This window comes from Centruroides vittatus, unplaced genomic scaffold (assembly GCF_030686945.1).
Source record: "Centruroides vittatus isolate TY-2023 unplaced genomic scaffold, ASM3068694v2 contig_863, whole genome shotgun sequence".
NCBI classification, from domain to species: domain Eukaryota; kingdom Metazoa; phylum Arthropoda; class Arachnida; order Scorpiones; family Buthidae; genus Centruroides; species Centruroides vittatus.
In genome coordinates this window covers 683,375-697,472 of record NW_027122563.1, presented here as the reverse complement: position 1 = coordinate 697,472, position 14,098 = coordinate 683,375, and the positions used below count along the sequence as shown (strand labels likewise).

Sequence of the window (14,098 nt, the reverse complement as noted above, 5' to 3'; positions counted from 1 at the left end):
AAAATTTTCTGCTAGTTCGAGCTATAGATTCTTAAGACTATATTTTTTTCTAACGTGAGATAATTAAGAAATCTCGGCCCACCAGTGACCAAGCGGTTCCGTTCCCTGAACATTGGGAGTTCGGTCGGGACGTGGTCTGGACGAGCTGGTCAGGAGTTTTTCGGGTTTTCTCCACGTCTGTAATGCCCGAATAGGGGCCAGCTACTCTTAAAAAGACCTCCCGGGAGGCATTCCCCTTAGAGAGATCGCTCAAATGTTGCGTTGCCGTAACTTAAATAAATAAACTAAGAATTCTCAATTTTTTAATATACACTACACTCTTGACAGAAATAAAACTCACTGGAGCACCAAGAAAAAGATGTTGGATTGAATGAAACTTTATGATGATAGTAATAGTGGCTATAATATCACAGCAAAGGGGCAATTTAAAAATCTTTAGTATCTCGTAAAACCTTCTCGTGCCTGTGGCAATATTGTCTGGCACACAGGCATAATGTGATATCCTGAAACAATTTGCCTACAGATGTTGAAACTGTTGCCCTGCAGCCCCTTACACTCGTAGTTGTCCAAAAATGGTAACTTATCTGGTACTAAAAATGCTCGATGGACAATAAATCTGACGATTAGCAGGCTATAAACGTATGGCAATGTGACATTGATATTCCTGATTATTGATAATCCTAAGTGTTCTGGCATTATGCCAGACACTTAGGATTTCGAAGGATTTTCATTTTCCAGCAAGATTATCTTGCTGGAAGATGACTATTTGCAACTCTACCTTGAAGAATAACACGAAGGGACAGGATTTCGTGAACGTATCGCTGGTGCCGTCAATGTACGTACGGTATTATCTTTAGCAGAGGAGACAATAGCAACTTCTATCCAGAGTGTCTTCCATTAAAATGTACGGTAAAACAATAGAAATAAGAAATCTAAAATACCTAGGTGTCACTTTCGACAAAAGACTGACGTAGACTGAACACAAAGCACGTTAAACAAGCCTAAATGATTATCTTCCATCGTCTAAGGATTGTCAAAGAAACAGACAAGCAACTAGACATTATTACCCGAGGTGGCATTTACCCAAAAATTGTATGAACAACCTCAGCCTGGCATACAGCTGTTACGAAAGCTCGGCCCTAAAGGCAACTTTTAATGGCCCAAAGAACTATCATCCTAGCACTTACAAAGACCTTTAGGACAGTCTCCGCCGATACTCTTCTGGTCCTCTCAAGGAAACAGCTTATCGACCTGATTATAGTAGAGAAAGCACAATGATACAAAACAATTAAAGGAGTAAAACTAAATATTGCAGAACAAACAGTTCTAGGAAGCAACTATGACACTCCTCTAAAATAGGAAACTTTTTTGTTCCTTGAGGCAGTAGCCCAGCCATTCCAACAACATAAATCTCTGATAAATCTTTGAATTACACATTTTTATAGATGGCTCTAAGCAAAAGACAGAGGTAAGAGCGGTTTCTGTGGCTATTATCAGAAGAAGAATTCGATCATCAAACCATTAAAATGAAAGATGATTGCAAAACCTACAAGTTCGAACTCACGGCCATCAAAACGACAATATAATGGTCAAGCCAAATTCAAATACGAAGAAATTTAGATTCTCGGAGACAATAAAAGTGCATTTGATGCACCAGTAAATCTCCACCAGGGACAACATGGTCACGAAATAAAAATTACACTAAAGTGCAATGCTAACAACTTGTATTTCCAGTGGATCAGAGCCCGTACGGGCAGGATGAGAAACGAAAAGGCAGATGCGCTCGCCAAAGATTCAGTAGAAACACAAGCAATAACATCAGCATGCATGTCAGAAACCTTCTTAAAACCCAAACATTGATAGATTGAAGCAAGAACACCGGGACTCCAGAGAAAAAAGACAAATAACATACGATATAATACCAGACATCAAAGAATGGCTGACGGAAATACTGTGGTTTCAACCCAACTGGTACATCACTCAGATCCTGTCAGGACAAATTTCAAAAGTACCTTTGCCTCTTTAACAAGATCCAGGACCAAATTTAGAATATGGAAAAGGTTTCGCGAATATCAATCACACTGTATGACTATAACAGATACGAAAGGCATTGACAAGAGCTGATACTATTAACCGAACAAAGCGATCAAGCGTGGTCAACGGAGCTCTACACAACAATCAAACAGATGTACAGTAGCCTACTTGTATTACGAACTCGATCAACTCGCGAAGACACTGTTAGCTTTTAAGAATAGACCACAGAACGTTCTCTCTTTGAATTTTTATGTAAACATCTTTTTGTATACCTCGGATTTGTCAACAAGCGGAATATTGTCTCGCGTTCCTAATAAAATGAAACTTTTCTTTATTAATCCTAACTTACATAGGCATCTCGCGACAAGGTGATCGCCAAGGGGATATGCGGTTAATGTCACCAGCACTAGTACTTTTAGGGATGACCGACTGTCGTACAAGATAGCTCCCTAGACTAGCACATCAGTAGTGTGCCACACCACAGTATAGGCAAAATTAAAGCGTCTACAGTGCACGGTGGTTGTCCGTTTCCGAACGTATCCGGCATTTGTCGCTAATATCGATATGTTGCAAATCGATGGCAGTTCACTTTCTCTTCACAGAACCTCTTTAAACGAAACCAACGATGTTAAGCTAGCGACGTAGGAACGCGTAACAGTCATTATGCATGAAAATTTTCCCCTGCTAGTCGCCTGTTAATGATACGAGTAGAGAGAGGGTTCTGTAGTGAGGCTTCAACCTGTTCGTTCTTGTCTGACGATCAGACGATCATCCATCTCTCTTTGTCAGGGGCAGTCAGAGCTTGCCCATTGTTTATGTATGCCCTTACATATATACTGTCCCCAACGTCTCACAGTCAGATTTTTTTTTTTTTTTTTTTTCATTTTTCACTCTTTCTGTTCCGTGGACACCAAGAAGGGTTTTTAATTCTATCCATCATGGGTTCGACCGAATGGTGAGAAATGTGGGTCCCGACCACTCCCTAAAAATTCTTGGAGATTTCCGATCGGTCGAATTCAATGCCAGATCCACAGAGCAGCAGGCCGATGCCGTCCGAGGCTAGCGATTTGGCCTGCTTCCTTCGGTCCAACGATGCCGCCTTTCTCGAACTCCATCAGTTGTGTTTACATGTTTGAGTCATAAAGCATGTATGGCGTTGAAAAACCCCTAAACAAATACTGTACATTGAAAATTGCAAACACAGCGAGTCTCTTTCTGAAAATCTTTTTATAGAATACTTGAATAGTGATTTTGAGGCACTCTGGTGGCATTACCTAGCGTGCAATCGGACCACAACTATAATCATTTACATATCTGTATGAGATATAGCTGTATGTCTAGTTTTAAAGCGATCAGACAATTCTATTCAATATCTGGGTGCATAGCTTTTGGGTGTACTATAGATTACTCCCTATGGAATTTCAGGACTTTGATTATATATTTGAACTCAGGGGACCGAGACGAGTTCAACGGTACCCTATTTTTGGACCGGAGACGAAAAATAAAAAAGTTATCACACTTTTTAAGTTACCATACTTTTTTAATGCTCTCATGCAGACGGCACCGTAGTTGCTAGTATTGCCATCTTGCGGTAAAGTCTGCAAACCGTAACGTCGGACTACGGTTATCTCCCGGAGCGTTAAACACGCGTTACGAGAGCGGAGAGAGCGACGCGACTTCCGATCATCGCGCGATCGCCATTTCGGTTAATATTACTTATGGCAGCGAACATGGCGGTCCGACTGACCTCTCGTATGGGCGCCACCACACGCCGCCATGTGCTAAACTAGTGATCGATTCACGGTAGTTCTTGAACAAAGTAAAAAAGAGGGGGAAACGTCTACTAAAGGCAATTTTAACGGCAAGCGACGGGACTCTCGATCGCGATAGCGAGGCCGACTTAGCGGAGAGCGACGCGACTCCCTATCATCGCGCGATCGCCGGAAAAAAGTATGATAACTTTTTTATTTTTCGTCTCCGGTCCAAAAGTAGAGTATCGTTGAACTCGTCTCGGTCCCTTGAGTTCAGATATATACCCAAACACACGAAATTCCATAGGGAGTAATCTATAGTATACTCTAGCTTTTTTATCAATGAGCGTATTTCATGCCATAAATTGCATTTTAATTAAGTATCAATACACCCATACCTCGCTTTACGGCCTAGATACGTTCCACGAAACTTGGCCGCAAAGCGAAAAGCCGTATAAGGAATCAATTATTCTAATACAAATTCATACAAATTCAATGGGATCGGTTCCAAATTTGTTAAATATATAACATGGTTTATCATTCAAAATGCATTTTATCTTTTTATTTCATTTAAATCAAAAATACATACATAACAAGTACATACATTTGTACATAAAATAATAACAGACTCCAAAAACCAACAATAATCTATAAACAAAAATGAAACAACTTCATGTTACATAAAATATGTGTATGTTTACATACATATTTTTTTTAAAAATGGCTTTAATCTGAAGACGATGAAGAAATGGTAACCTGCAGATCACTGTCGTCATCATTTTTCGCTGGTAAGGATGGGCCTGGCTTACAAAAATTGTCCAACGTTGTTTGTCTTGCCTTCTTGTCTATTTCGTTCTTCAGTGATTTATAACAGCTAATGGCTGAATTAATTCCTCGAGAAACTTTAGCGCTACGTTCGACGTCAGGATCGTTTTCAAGGAGGATGTTTATTCCTTGTTCGAAACTGGAAAAAGCTTTCGACAAATTTTTTGATGTTAGCTGTTTGGATACAACAGGCTCTGTCTCTTCATCAAATGCCGGTTCTGCTTGCAACTGAATGAGTTCCTCATATGAAAGGGGTTCCCTATCAGCTTCAAGTAGATCAAGCACATCACGTTCGTTCAAACCTTCAAAGCCGAGATCATGTGCTAGATTAAAAATTTTTAATTTGTACTTACATACATATGTACAGTACTTACGTACCAAAAATGTCCCTAATTGTTTCCAATTTTTCCAGTTAATGTGTAACAATCAGTAATAAATATGTATATAAAACACTCACAGACAAGTCTAAACCAGCCGCTTTATGAGCACACACTGAATAAGGCTCGTAAACAAGAGGAAATAGCAAAGAGTGTGCATCGAGATTGCGCTTGCGCAAGATTGGCAACATGTAGATATATCGACATCGAAAAAAAGTTTTTTTGCCGTTATAGCGAAACATTTTAGGCCGTAAATCGAAAACGTGCCTTAATTGAAGAGGGCCGTTATAGCGAAATGCCGTATAAAGAGCGGCCGTATAGCGAGGTATGGGTGTATTGAAAACTGGTATTTGTAAGCGACATTTTATACTTACGCTAAAAATTAACACGAATTCTTTATCGACATCGTCGTTGTTTCTCCGTGGCAATAATCAAAAAGAAAAATTTGAGCTATTAGCTAATGTAGATTTTCTATTTTCGTTTTGAGATTTTCGATATTTGTCTCTATCAGCTCCATTCTGGTGATTTTTTCATACTACAATTTAATTTAGGATTATGGTATTTTTACTTTCCCTGCTGTTATATATAAGAGGGGAAACATGGCAATCGCTCAAAAAATGACCCCTCAAGATTTTTACATTTTTGGGCCCAGGACACCTTAAAACGTCGTGAAATGCAAAAAATTGGGTTTTTTTTTTTGTATGTTTATGGATGTTAGTGTATGTGTGAGGTTTGCCGATTGAGTAAAAAGATGTCACGACAATCGAGCGGTCAACACTGCCGTGTGGGAGTGGAAGAATTTCACTGAGACAGGTTTTCCATCTCAAAACCGTTTAATAAAATAAAAATTTCTTCCAATATTTCCTTGAACAAAGGGGTAACACAGCACAAAGCACGAGAATTAAGTCCAAATAAAGTTCGAATGTTCGGGATTTCTTTTCCTACAATTCGACGTGGACGGTGAAATGATCGTAGACCCCGAGGCGTTGGGCACGACTTCAGGTGATTTTTCTCCGAGGAACCTGGATGGCACTAGGCAAAACGACAGAGAGGTTGTTTCCACGATGTCCGAAAAGTTCCCTCCTAATTTTACGGAAGCACCCACGTCCAAGATAGGACGAGCCAAGTACTGAGAGAACTAATGACCGAGAACGTCATCTCCTCTTTTTCTTCGGGTTTTATAACTTTCCTTTGAGTCCCAGATCGAACATTTCGATAGGTCGATGTCGACTTGCCTCCGCTCTCTAATTGGTCCCCCCCTCGTTACGCATTGTAACGAGATCGGAACCCCGGTCGTCGGATGAGTCAACATCGACTGACAATTCGATTCCTACCGAAGATGTTCGATCTAAGTACTCAAATTCATCTATTGTTTTAACCTGAGAAGTCCGACTTTCTTGGAAATCTCTACAGACATGCCCTTTTATGGACATAAAACATTCATTTTTCGTTTTCCCCTTTTTTCTTGTTGATGGTTTTTTTAACATAAATTTATTATAATAATAATAATTATTGGCTTCTATTCCAAAACAACGAGAAAAAATTTCTTTTCCCCTTTTTACACAAATTCTAGACCTATTTCCGAAGCTTCACATATGTGTGTGTGGGGGATTTTGTTCACCTTCTTGGTATCTTAATAACTCCTGCTCTTTTAATCGAAAATTTCTGAAATTTTGCAGGGAAGTTTGTGTATTAGGGGGGATGATGCTTTTAAATTTTGGTGATTAAAGATCGAGGGGTGGGGAGATAAAGGGGGTCGTGTATATCTTCAGTAGGGTTAAACTTAATGACGATTCTACTCGTTATTAGCATTTACAATTTTTTTATAAAACACATCCCTACCCTCAAAATTAAGCTTTTATAATAGTTAAAAATATAAAAAGTATTTAAAATAATATATAACAACAGATGGCGCCACCAAATGTTACCGGGAAACTTAAGCAACTCGTTTCTGGATTTTAATAACAAGAAAGTTGAGCCATTATTACTATATAAATATATATATGTATATTGAACAGTAGAAAGGCTGAGCGGTCAAGGTGGTAGCCTACCGCTTGGGAGACTCGGGATCGAATACGGACGAGTCGTAAAATCCCCAGAAAATTTTTCGGGGGTTGGTCCGACCGGATTTGTCGGCCCTCGTCCCTTACCACCCAGTCGCCCCATTGTGGGCCTGGCCGAACTCATAATGGGCTTGCTAAAAGAGGCCCCCTTAGTGTTAACAGGGAGGAGAGTTAAGAAATATAAATGTTTAATGCATATAGCTATTTTAACATATACTTCTGTTGAATTATTTTACAGAGGGACACGTGATTAACCAAGGCACGGTTCCCAAATTAGTTTTAAGTTTATTTAGTTAACGGCAACGCGACACGCGGACGTTCTGTTGAAGAGGGAGCCTCCTAGGAAGACTTTTAAGGGAAACTACCAGCTACTCTAGACGAGCGGGGCGATACAGCCAAGTAGCTGAAGCCCAACACAACAACAACAGGGAAACGAGCCTCTATTAAGATGTTTCAAACGTAAAGAAACCCAGAAAACTCCACGTGGACAGGCACGAACCCATGACCAACTAACAGTGTTCAATGGTTTTATCCACTCGGTTATTAGTGGGTCTCCCTAATTAAAACTATATCACATTTCTCTGGCCCTAAATTTGTTTCCCGACTTTTCGTAGTTCAATGCGACTTTCAGTTTTCTTCAGATACAAGGAGCTGTATTTTTATTATTTATATTTGTGGACGTTTAAGGTAGTTGAATAATTAACCTCCGGCCTTATGATTTTCCTACCCCTCTTCTCATCCCCATATTACCATCATTATACTACCTTCAAGTAGCCTACGCAATACTGTATCGAAGGGAAATAGAAACTTCTAAATACTTAGTTGCTGGTAAAAGTTATTTTCTTATATGAGATACATTATCTAATGTAACTAATACTAAATTTGATATAGTTTGAATTTTTAACTCATTACTGTTTTAACAAAGTCTACGCTTTTTAATACGCAGTTTGGAATAGTGTTTAAACACAGTTGCTACTATGCTTATTTTTAAAAATATCTACTGACAACTTACCTTTCGAAGTCTTTACTCCAAGTAAGTTACTCTCAATATCCCATTTTAAAATTATCGAATTAGTTTTGTGTTTTGATAAATGGCAGCTTTGAATCGTCACTTCTAGAAAGTAAGTCTAAACTTAACGATATACTCTCTCCCACGGCGGCCATTTTGTGGTGGCGCTAGTGAAATGTAAACAATATGGCTACGAATCGAGGATAACGCGTGGGTATCTTTTAAACTTTATATTAAACAATGCTTCGATATTGCTGTTTGCCCACTGTAAACGTAAACAGGGAAATTATTTTAACGAACAAAAAATTCTCTATTACAAGTTGCTGGTAGAAAGCAAAACATGTAAAGCAGGTTGATTAACTTTTCACATCCTTATTTACTTTGATGACAGCAATTTTTTTTTTTAAATCAAAACTTGAAAAGACATTCCTGCAGACCTAAAATGACATTTGAAGTTTAGGTCTGCAGGAATGTCTGCAATAATACTTGCGTTTCATTGTAAGAAGTATGTCCCATATCTAACAAATTTTATTACGTAGGATCAGTTTTACACAAATTCTTTATAATTCGTCAGGCTAGTAAAGTTATTTAACAGTTAAATAGATACCTTTTATTTTTGGAGATTTGAGGAGCTGGTTTAATTAAGTAAATACCTACTTAATCTTTACTAAGCCAAGCAAGTAGGTAGGTACCTAAATGGCAAACCAAGCCTTTAGATTAATAAGAGATCACAAATACAAATTGATAAACCATTTATGACAATTTTCATTGCTAGAACAGGTAAAAAGTAAAAACTGTTGTAACTATAAAACCTTGCACAGCAACGTCACGCCTCGGAAATGGCCACTCGCTGCAACAGGGTCCTTAATTTCGAATTATACATATTGGGAAGTCTACGAATTTGTCCCTAGATCTAGGGATTTTCAATGCCAAAGGGGAGAAAAAAGACATTTTCTTAAATTTTAGGAAATTTTTAAAAACAAAGTTTCTCGTGAAATTTTTCGGAGACTTATAAAATTCATTTATAATCAATAAAATGCTTCAATTATTTCTTATTAGTGGCTATCGGTGCTCAACATTATTAAAAATCCATTATTCTGATGAATTCAAACGAGTTTATCCGTTTATTATTTGTGAAACATAAAATTATAAAATTGCACATAATGTTAATATAATGTTTCTAGAAATACACTACTATTACAGTGGCTTTCCTTAAACAGGGCTGACCATATGTAACGTGTTTTTGCTCTATCTCGTCCATCCCGTCATTTTAGTAAAATGTTCACTTTTGAAAATCAAAAATCTCAACTCTCTCGTTTGTATATTGTACTCTAAACTTGTGATTTGTTAGGAAATGTTTATTTTGCGTTGATAAATTTTAATGAATACGACTGAATTGCAAGAAATATAAAATTGTTTCAACGAATTTAAGAAACATATTACATCGAGAGAAACAGATTAATAGCGCTCATTAATCGAATTTCAAGACAATAACAAAACACAAAGAAATAGAATGAAGAAAAATCAACGTATCTGACAGATGAGTCAAAACATTTAATGAAATGAGCGAAGAGGATCCTGAACTTCAAAATTCTAATAATTTGATAGAATTATACCTTTGTTCTCCGGAAATTACAACTTCTGTAAAAAGAATTTATTCACTGATGAATTTCCCGTGACCAAAATAGAAGTCGGAATTAATTTGAAGCCGTGAAAGCATTTACAGTAAAATTGTGACTTCGGCTGGATGCACATGAAATGAAGAAAACTTTATACAAACATTTTTTTTCAATGGTTTATTTAGCCCCAGCTCACATTGATCAAAACAAAAAACGCGATAAATCAGAGTTACACACTTTTCGACGAAGTGTCTTGTCTAAAGACTTTTTGTTTGATCGGCGTGTCGAAATGTTTCGGTATCCAGCGAAACGTTTCATGTAAAAAGTTTTTAGCAGAGGGATGTGGCCCATTGACAGACACGATTACACAAGTTTAAGTATTATAAAAGACCTTCTTGTCTCAAAAATTGTTGAAACTAATCTCTCAAATACTATAGTAGAGACTTATCACACTGCTACTGGTAACATCAAAATGCAACTTTACTACTGGCATGCATTTTGGTACACAAGACCCTCATCATAACGTATACATAAAAATATATAGGTATACGTTGTAAAACAAATTCATAGAGAAACTGACATTAATTACAATCTACAGTTTAAAACATACCTGTTCAAGATTTATTTCCATCCACACAGCACAGTACTATGAGGATTACATTATAAACAGGCCTAAATTAATATAATTTAAGTCCCATTACAAACGTTTTAATTATATATCACCAGTTTAAGTAGGTTTAAACCTGTTGGACGTGCAATCACGGATCCTGGTTCAACCGTGCTATCGTTTTTTTGTGCTAGTTGACATTTGAAAGTATAGTTGTTTATTATAAATAATGGCGATAGAGAAGTTAATTGCTTTAATCGAAGCCCTTTATACGATTCTTCTTAGCACAGCTAAATCCATTTCCATATAAGAATTGCAAACACTTGGTCGGAAGACATTGTGATATTATGAAGTAATGTTGAAATTGCAACGGCTGATTACTTCACACGCGCGAGTATAGCGAGACATTTTAATTTGTCGGTGTGCGTACACCATCCAACAAAATGAATTTGAAGTTTTGTTTAACGAGGTTGCGCGCTACGTTGTACGATGCACACAAAAACAGTTTCTGCTGCATTCGTCAAACTTTACAATGCAATAAGTTATGATAAAACAGAGTGACCAGGACTTAATAAACGAAAGCTTTTATAGAAATTTATTTTTTACGCCACGAAATCAAAATATACTGTACTAACAAATTTTAATAACGCTCACCTATATTTCTTAACGGAATTTTAATACGAAATCTTTAATAGCTTCGGCTCCTCGTCCGTTTTGGCATTAAGAAATTATGCTGTGTATGTAACCTAAACTTATTTCTCCTTAAACGGTAACACAAATATCCATAACCCAAGTACCCTAAGCAGGATTCGAATCCAGAACCTGACGACTTAACAACCTTAGCTACCAGATCGGTAAAAAAAACTAGCAAATCTTGCCAACGATTTCATCATATAATAAACCCCTTTGGTTAATGTTACTTATGGTTCCAAGATGGCGGCTCGTCTCTGATTCCAGCAAATATAAGAAGGGAAACAGTGAGACGCACGTTCTAACTTGATCTAATAAATTACCATAATTATTAACAACCTAATTAGGTTAGGTCGTGCGTCCCCACTGTTTCCTTGCTGGAATCAGACGAGCCGCCATCTTGGAACCATAGGTAACATCGACCAAACCTTTTGTCTATACGTATTAGTATCACTATTTTCTAATGTAACTAACGCCATTTATATAAGCCTGCGTATAATTACATTAAAGAATATTGTCTACGGAAATTTAGGAACTTTTGGATAAAAATCCGGCACATTTAGAATTTCATCTGGCGACTTGATTTGTTGAGAATGTTATGTGATAGGCCCGGGTTCGTTTCGACGATTCAACGAACAGTTTTCTATCACATGACGTTCTCAACACATTCGTATTGCTACATGTTAATTGGAGTGTGTGACTAAAGGCTTAGAGCGGAAAATTTGAAATAGGTCTATCGTGGCAAATTGAACTGAGCTTTCTATGAGAAGGTAATGCAGTAATTTTATCCAAAAATTGTGACGTGTAGCAATAAATAAAAATGTATGATTATAGTGCTTCATTTGGAAATGCTTAATTTCAGTGACTTTCCACAATTTGGAATCCTGTAAAGAATGATAATTTGAATAAAATTGCACTTTGAATCATTTCGTAAACAAAAAGTTTACGAAATAATTCAAGAAATGTGTGTATTAAATTCCGACATACTTTTCGGTAATTTTAATAAAAGAAAGGCAATCTATCCAACATTTTAGTGATGTCGAAAAAAGTATTTTGCATGGAAATGAAAAGCAACACCCACTCGGAATACTCGTTAAATAAAAATTCATACAAAAATATTATTCGTTTTCTACATAAATTATGATCACGCAACTCAATTATACAGGGTATAACACGGAATCGATACGATCTTTCATCGAAATTCGTGTTAAGACTTATTGTTATGACACGAATTTTGCGAAATTCAGCTTGATTTATTGCAATACTAATTCGGTAACCTTGGATTTTTTTTTTTAAACGGTAAACTATAACAACAAACAATTAATATCCTTCACAGTTTTTTTTAATCTCATACAAAATTTTAATTTGGTATCGATGAGATTATTTATTTACAATTAAGGCTATATAAAATTACACACTTTTCTGCAAATATTTATTTCCTGTTTTGTATACAGTATGTAGCAAAGATAAAAATGGAAATAATATTTTGCCATAGCCACTGTAATGCACCAGATAAAAGTATTTACACCACAGCTGTCATCACAGTACGATTGTTTTTTTTTTCTTCTTTTTGTTTGCAGGTAATTATTGTTAAAACAATCCCCCGTTCTACTTTTCTCATCACCTAATTCTACAAAAAATTTTCACCGATAGTAAAACATCCGAAATATATTCTACAAGAATAAAATCATATATATTTATATTTTTATATATATATTTATATTTATATATATTTAATTTAAGGATACAAAATCATTTATACAGTTTTTTTTAAACTAAAATATATAATTATTACTATATTGTGCAAGAATGTAAATATTTTTTTTTTTTGTTTTTATTAATACAAAATAATATACAACAAGAAAATAAAAATTTCTGAAATCATTTTTGCTGCCTTGAATTTATTTAAAAATGGTAAATTATGTAATTATTATTATTATTATTGTTGTTTTTTGCTTTATTAATTTTTCTCATCTAAAATCCATCAGTGAAATTTTTGGAAATAGAAAAAAAATTTAATAATGTTAAATAATTTGTATTTACAATTATATCATCTTTGTTAACAGCAATACATTCAAAATTAAAATTGAACAGTTAGAGAAAGAAAAAAAAAAAAAAAAAAAAAAAAAAATGATAAAGTTGTGGGTGTGAACAAATCTATATGAGCATTAAGTATAAGTACCTTTAGTTCTAAAAACAAAAAAAAATTAGGCTTTAGGTTCCTTACTACTTCAATTTTTGCACTGTATTGTTCGTTTGAGAGATAACTCCAATATATAATTCTAATAACTGTAACTACTTTTTTCCAATCACATTTAGTTGTTTTTAAAACTAAATATTGCTTCTTTTCCTCAGTTTATTTTTATACATGTATAAAAAAAGAAAAGAAACAAAGAAAGATTCAAAATTTTTTTTCTTTTAAAAAATAAGAATAACCAGTTTGGATGGAAGATTCTGAAATGAACTAATTGTTTTTTTTTTTTTTTCTATATTTCACAGAATATTCTAATAAAGTAAATTAACATAAATATTATTTTATCCCAACAAAGTTAATACAGAATTCAAGCAAAATATACAATATTTCAGTTTTTTATTTTTATTTTTTTGCAATGTTTCTTTTCTAAGAGATTGGTTGGTGTCTGTTCATTTGTCCCCCCTTTATATGGAATATACCTCCAGTACTTAATGTTATTGACCAGTTGAGCGCAGAAATTCTTCATATGCTTCTTGAATTACATCATCCATCTCATCATTTTCATAAAGATCATCACTGAAAAAATAATTATACAAAATTAAACAGATATATAATATTGAGCTAATTTTCAAAATTTCTTGAAAAGTAAATTTTTTTTATTCATGTATAATTAAAATTATGGTTTAATGAGTGAACTAAAATCCTGTGTTATTCTTCTGAGAGTACTGCACATGGATCTAGAGACAAAATGCTTTTAGCAATTATGAAAGTTTTTATTGCAAAATTCTATAAATAGATAAAACTGACATGATAATTCTTATTGCTGATTGGCTAGAGACTAAAAAAAATATTCACCCAATAACTTTGATAAAAGCTGATATCTATGACTAATTAGAAAGAGATCTGACTAATTATATGTTCAATATCAC

At 35.3% G+C, this 14,098-nt stretch overlaps 1 protein-coding gene and 2 long non-coding RNA genes across 4 annotated transcripts in view; all 3 read right to left on the bottom strand.

Annotated features, from left to right (window-relative positions):
• The window catches only part of LOC136982808 (uncharacterized), a 43,779-nt gene extending 35,680 nt beyond the window's left edge, over positions 1 to 8,099 (bottom strand). Inside the window, exon 1 of the long non-coding RNA XR_010881929.1 lies at positions 8,063 to 8,099. This is a non-coding gene — a long non-coding RNA (uncharacterized lncRNA). The remainder of the gene's footprint in view (positions 1 to 8,062) is intronic.
• LOC136982814 (uncharacterized) lies at positions 4,333 to 5,309 on the bottom strand. The gene is made up of 2 exons (XR_010881932.1): positions 5,035 to 5,309; positions 4,333 to 4,640 (listed from the first exon to the last, which is right to left on the bottom strand). It is a non-coding gene; the product is annotated as an uncharacterized lncRNA (long non-coding RNA).
• Positions 8,100 to 12,301: 4,202 nt separating the features above from the next.
• The window catches only part of Paip1 (Poly(A) binding protein interacting protein 1), a 53,625-nt gene continuing 51,828 nt past the window's right edge, over positions 12,302 to 14,098 (bottom strand). For both annotated transcript variants that reach the window (XM_067279313.1, XM_067279312.1), the window contains one exon: positions 12,302 to 13,745. In XM_067279313.1, coding sequence (XP_067135414.1) covers positions 13,664 to 13,745 — 82 coding nt within the window. In that variant the 3' untranslated portion in view covers positions 12,302 to 13,663. The remainder of the gene's footprint in view (positions 13,746 to 14,098) is intronic.